The 14,569-nt window shown below is 42.0% G+C and overlaps 1 protein-coding gene across 1 annotated transcript; it reads right to left on the bottom strand.

Moving 5' to 3' along the window:
- Positions 1–256: 256 nt before the first annotated feature.
- MINAR2 (membrane integral NOTCH2 associated receptor 2) lies at positions 257–13,522 on the bottom strand. The gene is made up of 3 exons (XM_073346229.1): positions 13,358–13,522; positions 2,146–2,391; positions 257–436 (listed from the first exon to the last, which is right to left on the bottom strand). The coding sequence occupies exons 1-3, from the start codon at positions 13,520–13,522 to the stop codon at positions 257–259; spliced, it is 591 nt and encodes a 196-aa protein (XP_073202330.1).
- Positions 13,523–14,569: the final 1,047 nt, after the last annotated feature.

The raw sequence follows: 14,569 nt of genomic DNA, 5'->3' as shown, positions 1-14,569 counted from the left end.
AGAATAAGCCACTAAATGAACATCTTATTAATAGTGCTGTGAATTATACAGATAACATAAAGCATGTACTGTACTGCTCAGTGGATTTCTCTCTTCCAAGGACTGATTCCTTATGCTGAATAGGGATTTCATAAAACTTAAATGTCAAATAAATTACATTCATGACAACAATTTTGAAATTCAGATAAAACCAGGGGAGGAAAGTATTTTCATAAAAACATTTATTGGAAAACCTCTGTGACTGGATTTGGCTGTATCAAGTAAATAATATGCTAACAGTGACGATTGCAATCAAGATGCAGATAGCAAATACCACAAGCAGGACAATTAGGCAACATTTGGAATATTTCTTTTCTCTCTCTTTCTTTTTCAGCAAGGTGTCATATCCAGGGGTATAAATATCCCCCATCCAAAATTGTAGATCATTAGGATTTTCCTAAAAGAAAGATCAGAAAATGAACTCAGCTCCTCTGTATTGTATGTAAAGTCACCAGAACATAGTTGGTCAGGAGTATTTTGGTTATCACTCAGTAATTAATTAATTTAAAACATCACAATTCAAATCAGACAAATTTACACTTGAACTCTAGGCTGCATAGATGCTGAATGCTGTCCCACAGAGGACTATTAAAACCATAGTTTTCAGCCAGGAACCTAATGTAGGACACCAGCCATTGGAATGTGATAGAGACCCAGAAGGAACCTCCTGACATTCTCATGCTGTTGCAGAGGTGCTAATTTACAAATGCAGATAGGACTCACTTTTCAGCAAGGAGAACGGTAAAAAAAAACCCCACAAAACCCTAAAAGTAATACACACTAACCCACAAGCAGAAAGGAGTAGGGGTGGTGGGGATGTGGTTATGAGAAGTTAAATTATTTGAAAAAGTACATTGAGACATAATTTATTTGTCCTGGTCCTTATATGGCCACCATCAACATGTTTAGGGCTAGATCCACAAAGGGACTACTTTTAGGTACCGTGCCACCTAATGGAATCCACAGCCCTGAATGAGTCACATGAGGAGAGAAGCACCTCCAAATGGAATCCTCAGAAGCCAGCAAGCTGAGCAAGGAACCACCTAAGCTAGTCACTAGGAACTGCTGAGGAGAGAGGCAGGACTTAGGCCAGTGAGAGAGAATGGATGAGTCTCTAGCCCAGTGATTAGGGCACTTAGGTAGAAAACCTGGGTTCCAGGCCCTGCTCCAATGAATGTTTAAGTATTTTATAAAAAGTAGATCAGCTTCAGCAGGCGAGATGGAAACATCCACCCCCCCCCCCCTCACTCCAAATCAGGCAGAGCGGGGCTTCAAAACTAGGACTCCCAGGTGAGTATCCTAACTACTGGGCTTTTGGGGACCACCTCCCCTCAGCTGTCTTTTGTGTGGACGAGGCATGCCCTAAGAATGCCTACCAGATCACACCCTGCAGTCAAGATAAGCAGGAGAATGCCTAATGTGAGACCCTGCTGGTGGTTAGATGGGGGCTTTGTGTCAAGCAGATCAGCCACGGCAGGACTTAGGCTGTGTGCATGCGCACTGGCAAACATTTGGGCACCTATGGGGATTTTACCAGTGGAAACTCAAGTGCCTAGTGACTTGATACCTATGGAATTAGGCAGCAGCTGAGCAGGGCTTTTTAGGATCTCACTAGTGGCTAAATATTGGACTTAGGTCCCCTAAAGTGGGAATTAGATCTAAGTACCAATCATGAGAGGTAGGATAGTAGTATGGTTAAGATACTGAAGACTGCAGTTCAATCCTGGCTCTAGGCTAGATCTAGCTCTTAGTACCTTACGAACAAATGTGAATTTTCCCCCACATCCCCTGTGTGAGAGAGGAAAATATTATTATACACCTTTTAAAGATGGGGAAAAGTGACATTAAGTGACTTGCTATAGGTGACAGAGGACGGCTGTGGCAGAGCCAGGATTGAACTGCAGTCTTCAGTATCTTAACCATACTACTATCCTACCTCTCATGATTGGATCCATATTGTTATGGAATCCTTACAAAAACATGTTCAGATTTACTTCTGAAACCAGAATCACCAGCAAATGAGCACCTCATTTTATTCAGTGGTTCAAGTGAAAATACAATCCATAGCATCTGGGTTTGTTCATGTATGAGTCTACAGCACAATACCTTTAAGTAGTTAGCCATGTTAGAATGCAGTGAATGCTTGTCATAGTCTTGAACAGTCCAGGAAGGTTTTTTTTCCCTCTCTGCCCAGTCATCATCAGTTCGGATGTCAGTGCACAAGGGATTGCGCTTGATGGTGGATTTCAAGGTGACCGTGGTTATATGTTGACCAAGAGCTTTGTCAATCATTGTTGGACTGACCCCACTCAATTCTAAGCCAGGCTGCTCAAAGACATTTCTTTTTTCTCTCTGCAGGACAGTCAGGACAAAAAATGGTTATCATCCTCATTCTTCTCATGACACAGATGCCCTTACACATTCACAGTCTATTGTGCAGTAGAACTAACTGTAAAATAATAACTGCCTACTCTTTTTGTTATGATCCAGAAAGAGAAAGAGGGCTGGTTCTCCACTTTGTGCAGCTTTTCTTCTTGTGTGGAATGAGGGCCTGTGCAAAATGAGTGCCAAATGCTGCTGTCGGTATGAATTGGCATGGTAATGGCTGTTGGAAGAGACGACTGTCATAGAAAACAAGTGCAACAAAATAACTGCCATAAGAATTGGGTTTAGAATTGCTGTTCTGATGAAGACAAAAGAAATATATGATGCTGAAGCAGAGTTGTGGGGACCAAAATGCATTAGAGATTGAGGGCCCAAAACACACATGGGTGTAACTTCACATAGCTTCTGTCCTGCTTTAGTCTCTGCAGAAACTGAACAGATTCCACTGATTGTACCTTCACTGAACCCTTTTATCTTAAGCTCCCTCCACTATTTCCACAACAGTCCCAGTGCAACAGTCCATTTACAGCACCACCATGATTTTTTTTGGCCCTCTCCTCAGGACCTGAGTAGCACAGAGGTCTCCCTCCCCGAGGACTCCATGTAACTGGGCTCAACTACCCCTGGCTCCCTTTCTCTTCCCCAGGCCTTCCTTCCTGCCTCTTTATCAACCTTGAGCTGATGGAGTTTTTGGCAGCTTATCCCAGCCAAGCCAGCCAGCCTGATTGTTTAATTTTCTCCATCAACTTTCTTAAGAGGAACTAATTAACATTTGAGCAATCAGAGTGCAGACTCACCTGTTTGCTCCCTGTTCCCTCCCTCCCTCTGACACAGTGGTGTAAGTGGATATATCTTGATTGATTTAGTGGAGTTTCACCATGGGACAACGGGGGTAAGATTCTTACCCCAGTTCTGGATTCTTTGTCTACAGTCTTTGTTTACACTACTGAGTAGGGTCAATCTAAGATACGCAACTTCAGCTACGTGAATAGCACAGCTGAAGTCGACGTACTTAGATCTACTTACTGCGGTGTCTTCACTGCAGTAAGTCAACAGCCGATGCTCTCCCATCGACTCCGCTTGTGCTCCTCATTCTGGTGGAGTACCGGAGACGACGGGAGAGCGCTCAGCAGTCGATTTATCGCGTCTATACGAGATGCCATCAATAGAACCCCGCTGGATCAATTGCTGCCCGCCAATTCGGTGGGTAGTGTAGACAAGCCCTTTGTGTCAAGTAAAAGTGCTAGAGCAATGTAAAGGGGCCCTCAAAGCCCAATATTGGGCTGGGGTAGAATTCTGCTGGTGAAGGCACTGTAGAAGCCCCAAACCCTTCAAGAGCTGGCAAATATTGTGCAGGCCAGTGCTGTTACCAGAAACCTGAACAGCACAATTTCAGCTCACCACAATTCCCTTTTCACTGCTACTTTGAATTAAATGAATTCTAGCAGCCCTGGAAGACACATTTTTGATACATTCATCACATCCCTTAAATAAATTCATAGCTGTCCAAAGGCAGTCCCAGAATTACTCTTACAGCATATGTGCAGTACAAATGAAACTCGCCTGGTTAGAAAATAACATTTCTCTCCTAGTTCCTTAACAGTTCTTTGGACTGGAAACTTTGATTTGAGACAGCTGAAGTCTAAGCCTGGACTGGTGACTGCATCATAGGGAGCACTGGAGAGGAGTTAGAATCACATACTAAAGCAGCCTTATTAAAAAAAAAAATATCTCAGCGAAGCGCTCAAAACAGATTTCCAAATACTCCTTCCCACACCTCCATAAAAGGTCTAAGCAGCTTCAAAATTCATTTACCCAAAAAAGGTTTCAAAGGCAAGCAAAACAAGATGTTTTTTCCAGCCTTCCAAGGGATAAATGAAGAGATTTAATATATACTAATTCCCCAATCATCGTGTGTGTGTGCGCGGGGGGGGGGCGGGGGGGGCGGTTGGTTTCTTTTAAAATAATGTGAGGGGGGAGAGAAAACAGAAGATTCTATATACATAATCCAGTGAGGAAATATCATTCAGGCATTCTTATTTCTCTCCCATGCACAAGGAACTAAGTGTGTTTCCCATCCATAATCATCATGATCTGGTACTAGAGGGCAGATGGATCCCCATTACCCACAGCCCATGTGTTAGCTCACTGCCGTTGCCGTATGTCAGTATTTAACTTTGACAGAGGTTTCACATCACAGTTTTAGCTGGCACTAGAGCCATCTGGCTTCTGCTGGCCTGTTTTCAGTTAAGTTGGCATTTTAAACTGTCTACTCTTGCTGCCTGTATTTTACTGTGTTTCTTTAATTACTTTAATGATGCTTCCTGCAGGCTTGCAAAATGGATGTACTTGGAGAACATAGCATAAGAACTTAAGAATGGCCATACTGGGTCAGATCAATGGTCCATCTAACCCAGGACCCTGGCTTCTGACAGCAGCTGGTGCCAGATGCTTTAGAGGGAATGAACAGAACAGGCCAATTGTCGAGTGATCCATCCCTTGTTGTCCAGTCCCATCTTCTGACAGTCAGAATCTTAGGGACACCTTAGGGTTATGTCCCTGACCATCTTGGCTAAGAGCCACTGATAGATAAGTTCCAGTTATAATTTTGGTCTTCACAACATCCCATGGCTACAGCTTGACTATGCATTATGTAAAGAAGTACTTCCTTATGTTTGAATCATAGAATACCAGGGTTGGAAGGGACCTCTGGAGGTCATCTAGTCCAACCCCCTGCTCAAAGCAAGTTTTAAACTTGCTGCCTATTAATTTCATCAGGAGGCACCTGGTTCTTGTGTTATGTGAAGGGGTAAATAACACTTGCTTATTCACTTTCTCCACACTATTCATGATTTTATAGATTTCTATCATATCCCTCGTTAGTTACTCTTTTCTAAGCTAAACAGTCCCAGTCTTTTTAATCTCTCCCCATATAGAAGCTGTTCCATACCCCCTAATAATTTTTGTTGCCCTTCTCTGTATTTTTCCTATTCTAGTATAGCTTTTTTGAGATGGGGCAACCAAAACTGCACACAGTATTCAAGGTGTGGGCGTACTATGGATTTTAGTGGCATTATGATATCTATCGCTTTCCTAATGATTCCTAACATTCTGTTAGCTTTTTAAATTGCTGCTAGGTATTGAGCAGATGTTTTCAGTGAACTATCTACGACTCCAAGATCCCTTTCTTGTTTGATAACATGTATTGTGTATGTATAGTTGGGATTATGTTTTCCAGTGTGCATTACTTTGCATTTATCAACATCGAATTTAATCTGCCATTTTGTTGCCACCTCACTGTTTACCTTTTTTTCACAGATCATTTATGAATATGTTGAACAGCACTGGTCCTGTATAGATCCTTGGGAGATCCCGCTATTTACCTCTTTCCACTGTGAATACTGACCATTTATTCCTACCTTTTGTTTCCTGTCTTTTACTCAATTACTGATCAATGGGAGGACCTTCCCTTTTATCTCATGACTGTTTATTCTGCTTATGAGCGTTTGGTAAGGGACCTTGTTAAAAGCTTTCTGGAAGTCTAAGAACACTAGATCCACTGGATCACCCTTGTCCACGTGCTTGTTGACCCCCTCAAAGAATTCTAATAGATTGATGAAGCAAAATTTCCTTTTACAAACGCCATGTTAACTCTTCCCCCATTGTGTTCATCTATGCATCTGATAGTTACCACCAATTTGCCTGTAATGAAATTGGCATACTGCCCTCTAATTGCCAGGATCACCTCTGGAGCCTTTTTTAAAAGTAGGAGAAGATTACATTGAAGAAAGTGGGCACTCTCACCAGGGGAATGTTCATCCTGCCTAGGCTAAAATATTGTGAAGAGAATGTGCCTTGACAGTGTTGAATTTTAAAGCAGTTGTTTTAAATAAAAATCTTTCAAAATAAAGTCAGGCGAATTGGTTCAAATTTTTCTCAGTGCAATGGTGATTTGACCACATGTTATTGGTGTTGCACCAAATAATCTAATTAACACTGCATCCCAGCAGTTAATCTAATTAACCCTTCTTTCCCATGGGGAATAGTGATGTAGGAATGTGGGTATACACTACCCATGAGCATGATCAAGGGGAAGAGATAATGGCAGCGGCAGCTAGAATTTTTATGAGAGTAGGTCTGGTAAATGTGGTGGGAGATTTGCAGGGAAGACATAGTGGTGTGGAGATGATGATGTAATTAACATGAATGTATCAGAGCATGCTATCTTGGAGATTTGGAAGTAGATGTAGCCCTGAAAATAGAGAATGAGAAGGAAAGATGCTGCCTTAGAGAAGTAGAGGTTTAGGTTTAAGGGATAAGAAGACAGAGAGATAGCAGGTATCCCGCAAGAAAAGAGTAGCACACAAGAAGCAGAGAAATAGAAGAGGGGTAATATGCAGAAAAATATTATAAATATTCATTCACAACCTCTTTGCATAGACTTTCATTCTAAACGGATTGTGTTAATAAGAATGTTCAACGAAAGGGAAAGCGTTGTGAATCCTGGTACAAATGTGCAAGTACACAAGTACTGATGATATATATAACATAAGTTTGAGAAGCCAGCTTGACAGGTCTTTGTGGATTTGGAATTGATGGGATCTAAACAGAAATAATAGCATGTGACTTAAGTGACTATTCATACAATACACATAGTGAATTGGGAGCAGTGAACAGTCAGAGCAACCATTATACTGAAGAACTGATAAGGAAGCCACAGTCAGAAATGTATACACCAAGTATTCATTGAGCAAATCTGCAAACCCTGAAGTGTTTGCTTTACAAGTAACTTGCCAGCAGAAAAAGGGCAACATGCTTTGACTAATTTTTCATTGTGAATTCTTTTCCTACCTCTAAGTAGGACAGAAATCTAGTGTAGAGAATGCGGCCGTACAATGAACCTGAAGACTTACAGAGAATTAAAGATGGCTCCATTCCTGGAAGACCTAGTTTCTTGGTGGGGTTTCTAATCCAACCTAGTAATTTTATTATTTCATGGCATAAACTACAACATGATCTATTTATTTACAAAACATTTTAAATCACATCACATGATACCTAATTTTTGGCTTTTTTTCTTTAATCATTAGAACTTTTTGAAGTTTCAGCATACTTTTGTCTATTCCTATGATGAAAAAAAAATGTGTTAAAGTAAAGAACATGATCCATCAAAACCAGGAAATCAAGAATTAAGGCAGAAACTTGGTCTCAAGCCCAGTTTACTATAAGTAGGGATCAAAGGGATTTCTACACAATAGGTGATTTTACATATTGTAGGTCAAATTCTGTTTGCTATATATATTATATAACACCTTGTAACAGATGTTCTTACATCAAGCTCTCACATAGTCGGTCACTTCACTGAGTCACTTGACTAAACTAGAATAATATTTGGTTAGCAGTCCTTTGCTCCCACAGTGCCTCCTTCCCCTGAGCTTGCTGAGGCCATATGACTTTCATGGCATGGCTGACCTTGACCTTTAGCTCCTAGACATGTCGAAGGTGGGATTCCAACTCTGCCATTGAAGAAAATCTTGTTTGTTGATTGGCCCATGTAGACAGCATTATAGAAATGTAGTCCAGAGGTGACAAAGGCAATAATAACTCTGACAAGTTTCCTACTTTGCAGGAAATTTGCAATCTTTGTGCCAGTCTTTGTGCTAGATGACTACAAAGTGCTCTTGGCTACAGCTGCACCATGACCATCTGGGTATTCAAGAGGCTAATAGATTGCAACCAATGCTAAGAAAATGTGAAGAAACTGCACCTAATGAGGGGCAAGATATCAGTTTCACCATCTCTGCTAGCTGTTATACACAGCCTACTAGCATCACCCTCATCTTGTCTGAACTGAATTTCAGCCAGCTAGTCCTAATCCAGGCCCCAATCTTGGCTAAATATTGGAGTGCTGAGCGACTGCCTTGGCTGAGTCCAATGAAAAACAGATGTAGAGCTGAGTGTCATCAACATACCAATGACAATGCAGCCCAGATCAGCTCCGTATCTCCTGTAGTGGCCTCAAATACAAACCAAAAAGGTAGGGTGACAGAATGGAATATTGGCAGCACCTCACATGAGAGAACTCTTGGGGCAGAAGAGCAATCACTCAGCACTAGACCATGTGGGTCCTCTCAAGAGGAAGGAATGGAGCAATTAAAGCACCACTTCATCTATCTTTGTCAGTGTCCACAACTGTGCCAACAAAACCTCATGGTCAATGGACAGAAAAGCAGGTGGTAAATGTGAAAGTGTCAGGGTATGCACTTGGTTTTTCTCAATTGCCAGGAAGAGATAATTAATGAACGAGGCAAGGGCTGTCTGTACCAAGCTAGGCCTAAAATCAAACTGATAGTGGTCCAGGGAATTTAAGTAGTACACAGATTGCCAAGAGTTGCTTCAGCACAAACTCCTCAATAACAATGAAAGTGGGCGGCAGGGCAACAATTACATTAGCAAATAATTAGCCTGAGTTAATTCTGTGGAAAGTGATAAATTCATTATACACCTCAGAGCATTATGTCACACCCCTGAGAAATGCACTCGCTCAGATCCTTGTCTTTCTTGAAAGGCATGCGTCTGGGAAACTAGCTGTGACAGAAAAGGAGCTGCTATGTACGATCTAAGTTCTGGACATGCAATAATGATCTGAATATTATATGCAGTGTTGATGTAGCTGTGTCAGCCCTAGGCTCTTAGAGACAAGGTGGATGAGGTAATATCTTTTATTGGATAAACTTCTCTCTCAGCTTGTGTCTCTCAGCAATAGAAGTTTGTCCAGTAAAATATATTACCTCATCTACCTTGTCTGTGTGAATATTATAAGTGACCTGGTCATTGGGGTAAAGTTACTGTATAGCTATTGTGGTTTATTAGCATTTCCCATATGAATGTATCTAACTTAATGGAGGGTGGGGCTGTGGGAAGAACCAACAGAAAAGGAACACCATGGTTCTTTAAGTAAGCAATCTCAAACAAATGCTTGGAAGACAACGGGTCCAGCTGTTAGCTTTAAGGTTCCTGTAGCCAACACATTGCAAGTGTTGTTTTGCCAGAGCTGGGAGGCTGGAGATCAAAAGAAAACTAACGAGTTAAAAAAACGTTCTCAAGGGAAGAAGGGAGTGGGTCACTTGCCAGAAGCTGTCCAGGGAGACAGGTTGACATAGGGAAAGGCTCTGCTGAGTGAGTTGCCTTAGGGAAAAACAAGCATTAGTATGGGCTGGTTTATTGTCTTAAATCTGTTATCTCTGAAATGCTTTTAATCTGACATATAATACTCTGCTTGAAGGAGAGTGTCTGATCACAGGTTGCTGCTGTCATTGCGCCGAGAGAAGGGAACCAAACTGCAGGGGCTGAGCCTAAGCCAGACTTGCTGAGGTAAATCACAGTTAGTACACAGGGCACTGAAAGCACCAAGATTATTTTACTTAATAGTTACATGACAAAAATATACAATAAGAGGGAACGAATATTCACTCTGCCTGACATCAAAATAGAAAGTGAAAAAAAGCTTTTGCTCTGAAATGAAGATTACTTTTATCAGCCTACCTTATATAATGGAATAAATTAAGACACTTATCGGTGAAGGAAACACATAAGCACTTAAGTGCACTTCAGTTTGAATGAGCTCATGACAAATGTCCCAAGAAGCACACAAATACATGGCTGAGCAGTCACTTTACACAGGGAGGCCTGAGTAGCAATGTTTCTTAAAAGCAAATGAATTTCTGGACAGAGAGTTTCAGCTATGCTCAAGGTTTAATAACTTTAGGAGGGCTGTAGATCACAGCCACCTGTTCAAAACTGAAACACACCCCTCCTGTTTCTGAATTAACTACCTCTTACACCCCCATTAGTCTGTTCATCATGTTATTCCTAAACCATTAGCTCTGCACTGTGCTATCGTGTTTATTCTGAAGTCTGGAACACATCAGGTGTTTAGTTTCTCCTTATTTGCTCATCAGCAGAAAAGAGAAATAAAAATGCACATTGTGTTTAAGTGCTTTAGCTGAACTACTTGGATCTACAAATGAACATGATTGAAAGGAGAGTTTGTGCCTTAGATTTAACATTTTAAAAAATAACACTCTGATTTCCATGGGAGATGGTGATTTGAGTAATTTCCCTTTGAGAATGGTGCTGGTGCTGGAATGAATTTCAGGAGAATTCTCTCCAGGGGGATTATGAGGAAGATGCCATTTTAAGGGAGAACATTCTCTACAGTTTTAATCCTATTGGAAGTTTTCAGTGATGGCTCAATGACAGCTGATCTTACTTAATTAAAATAGGCTGGGACATTCCCTCCTGAGGACTGGGCTCTGTGTTTGGCTCTCCTCATACCTGCACAAAGTGATGGGATGGGAAATAAGCCACCATCACTCCCAGTCTCTTGGATCTTGTGGGCATCTCTTCTTGAGGTTAGTGCACTGTGCTGGGGCAGGGAGAAGGTGTGTTAATGTGTTACAATCCTATGTGCGGGCAAGAAAAACAGTCCTTTATTGTTACGATGACCTTTATTTTAATAAAAGAATTGGCTGTCCCATACTAAATCATTCTATCAATCATGTGGGGGGTCACCCCTTGCAACCCCATTATTGGAAACTCACCACCCCTCAGTTTGGCCTGGCTGACCATCTGCAGGTGGCCAGGCCTCTGGAGGGGTGGCCAGGCCAAATCTGAATGGCACCAGTAGTTCTTCAGGTGTGCTGATAAATGGCCAGAGCTTGGAGGGCCATGCAGGGAAACTGGGGGTCTCTGTCTGGGTGATTTGCAGGGGCAAAGATGGGGAGTCCAGTTCTTGCTCCCCTCAGCACTGCAGCTGTGCTGCACACTGGGGTGGGCCCCTTGTGATGCCTCAGTAATTGCCAAGCTGTGGCTGTGGTCCAGTGCTGGGCACAGGACGCAGAGCAGGAGTCTCAGAGCAGAAAGTGAAGCTTTTACAGACGGTCAGGAGCAGAACCAGGTGGAGAGCATCCACTGGGGGACAGGCAGCAGGAAAGGGGAGAGGAGGGTCCCTGGGGAAGCAGGATTCCCCAAGCACTGTAAATGGGAGAAGTACATAAGGGCTTGACCTTATTTACCCTCCTCAGAAAATAGCCAGGCTCCCCCAAGGGGTGACCAGAGGGAGAGGAGTGCACAGGCTACTTGCTTTCAGGACCAGTGGCCTTCTCCTTAGACTCGAGCAGCATCTGACATCACAGACGATGGAGGGTGACAAGAAGTTAATTGTGGGGAGCAGGTTTCCTCCCCTGTTTTAAAGTGATTCTTTCATTTTACTCTTTCCCTCATTTTCTGTCCTCCAAGGCTGTGATAGTAAACAGGAAGCAAAGGTATGGGGCGGAGGCAGCACCTTACAACAAGAGGAACTGTTTCCCTCTCACACATACAAGAGTTTTCTCTGAATCCAACCCCTGATGTCTACAGCAATGTCTTGCATTATAGTTACTCTCACTACACCCATTCCCCCACAGGCTGAACTTTTCTGTTTCCTACTTTGGAAGAAGGAAGTTGTTTGGCCAGAGCAATAATGTACATTAAGATGTTTCATGTTGAAGAAGCTGCTGTAGATGTTGTGTATCACTGCACCAAAGGTGTCTGATCTCACCCAGCCAGGGACGGAGACTAACTTGACTGGTGTCGTAGTGAGTCAATGGCAGAGTTGAGGGAAATCTAACTGCCCTCATGCTTGATGTGGCAGGTTCTCAATGCACAGGGTGGGGATTGTCCTTTCCTGTTCATTTAATCTCTCAGGTAGATGAGGACTGAGTAACATGTGTGGCTGTTATGGGATCTCCAGAGCACAGCACTTGACCTGAGGAGTTCAGTGTGGCCTGTAGCCTCTGTCATCACCTAGAGGCCTACTGACGTCTCAAGTTTCACAAGTCACCATCCCTGAAGAAAAATCAGTAACTTTCCGCACTCTCAGCCATGCATGTGTGTATGTGTGTGTGTTAGGAAAACTGTCCCTTATTTTTGCAATACAATGTTGGCAACCCTCCTCCCTTCTGAGGGCAACTTCTGGGGCAGCTGCAGTTGGAGTCATCCCTAACAACTTGGCTCCAGTAGAGTCACATAGCTAGAGAGCCAAAGAGGGGAGCAATTGTCTCCCACACCCCCCACCGGTGAAGTGGTTCTGTCTTCCAGAACATCCACTGAGATCTGAACACTTTCTGGAGGTCAAAACCCATGCTGATTCCAAGAGGACACAGGGCTAGGTTTTTATATGTTGCAATCTGGGGAAAACTCTATGAGGGGAACCTCTACTTAAAGGGTTTCTTCTTTTCTTCCCTGTCTCTGTGTCCTCTGTCTTTCACCCTAACTACTACCCAGGAATAACCCTCTGGTGTCTGCTTAAGTAACTCACCCAACAGCGGTCATGAAAGCCAAGTTAATTGTATGGTACACAGTCAGTGACTCTTAATGTCAGTTATTATGGGGAGACAGTAGCTGCTTCTTATCTTTAAGGATGTAACTGAATTTCCATTTTAAGCCTGAATTTTTTCTCTTCCAGAATTTTCCTCCCCTCTAGCTCCTACCAGCATGTTGTTCCTGGGAAGTTTCCATATGACCCCATATAATAATAAATACAATTAATGTTACACAATATCATTCATACACATACTGGGAAATGCTAAAAAATACTACAACCAGGAGTCAGCAGGTCAGTGCCAGTACTAACAAGTGTGGACCTATATGAGAGTGATAAGGTCTGAGCTCATGATATCAGGAAGATTGTTCTCATACAGCTTGCTCCTGCTCCCACTGAAATCAATGGCAAAACTTTCATTGACATCAGTGGTGCAGGGTCAGAGACATGCAGTGGCTGCAACCACAGCAAAAGGTTCAAACCCAAATTTCATTTGTTTCTGAACCACAACATTTATAAGGAATAATAAGGAAAGAAGTCAAACATTCAGGTCTTTCCTTTAGACCTTACCTGTAAATAGACTTTGTTGTGCCATTGCTGTGCGCCTGGAAAAGCTGCTTCTGGAAATTTTACTAGGCTGGCTTGTAGAAAGGCAGAGTTTTTCATTAAAGACTTCACATCTAGTTGTAGGAATTTATCAGGATGGTTGTTGTTTGGCAAAACAGAGAAGTCCATTTTCCCCTCCTGTTGAGTAATAATGAAAACAGCCCAGTCTTCTGCTTCCTGGCTGCTGTGTGCTCCTTCTATTATTAATGAAGTGAAAAAGGACCCTACAGTTGCCTGAAACTGTAACTGACCCCTGCTTGGTGTCACACTCACTTATATCATCTACCAGTGATAAAAGATCATTTAGAAGCAGCATAGCAGGCAAGACATGCTTCCCTAAGTGCCGAGCTCAAGTTTTCAAGTTTAAGGTCTATTTTGATAGATGTATACGTGTTCATTAAAACTAACAGAGTATCAGTGACTAGATGCGTGAGACACTTAAATGCACACCCGCACTTCCTTAAGTGACTTGCCAAAGATCTCAGGCTTATAGTATTTCTTTCTCAGCTAATTAGAAGCAGTTCATACCACAACAGGAATGGTGCAAGTCCTTCAGCAATTATTCTTTGGGGATATAACTCATTTGATTTTGTCACACACTTCAGCACAGTAGTTTGATGTTGTAACAGTAACATACACATTCTCAGATTAAAGGGATATTTCGTCAGAAAGTTTTTCCTCAATATGGGGAATATTAGTTTATTTCATCTATTGATACCGCATGTGTTCCTTAGGAGCTTGATCTTTCTTCGTGTCAATGGTAAACTCTAATTGTCTTGAATAGTATAAGATCAAGCCCTTAATTTTCATTATTGTATCTGTGGTGCTTATATTTTATTTCAGAGTTTGATATTTTATTTCAGTACTTCATATTTATAAAGCCACTTTGATTTTGACTGATGAAATTTCCTTCCCTCAGCCTCGCCACCAACTAGAACCAGTACAGGTAATAAAAAACACCAAGCTTTTACTCTTTGTTTCGATTCACAAGTCAGATGACATCAGTTTTTTTTGACTGGATGAGTAAACTCTTGTAGGTCCTGCTTTAGCAAAATATGCAACTATGGATAACTTTAAGAATGTGACTAGTCCTATTGACTTCAATTTAACTCAAGTTAGTGCCTAATTTTAAGCATATGAGGATCTTCAGCTCCCATTTAACTAAGCACTAGCAAG

The sequence above is a fragment of the Lepidochelys kempii genome, chromosome 5 (genome assembly GCF_965140285.1).
Source record: "Lepidochelys kempii isolate rLepKem1 chromosome 5, rLepKem1.hap1, whole genome shotgun sequence".
NCBI classification, from domain to species: domain Eukaryota; kingdom Metazoa; phylum Chordata; order Testudines; family Cheloniidae; genus Lepidochelys; species Lepidochelys kempii.
The sequence above is the reverse complement of the archived record's forward strand: the minus strand, read 5'-3'. Positions and strand labels throughout refer to the sequence as shown.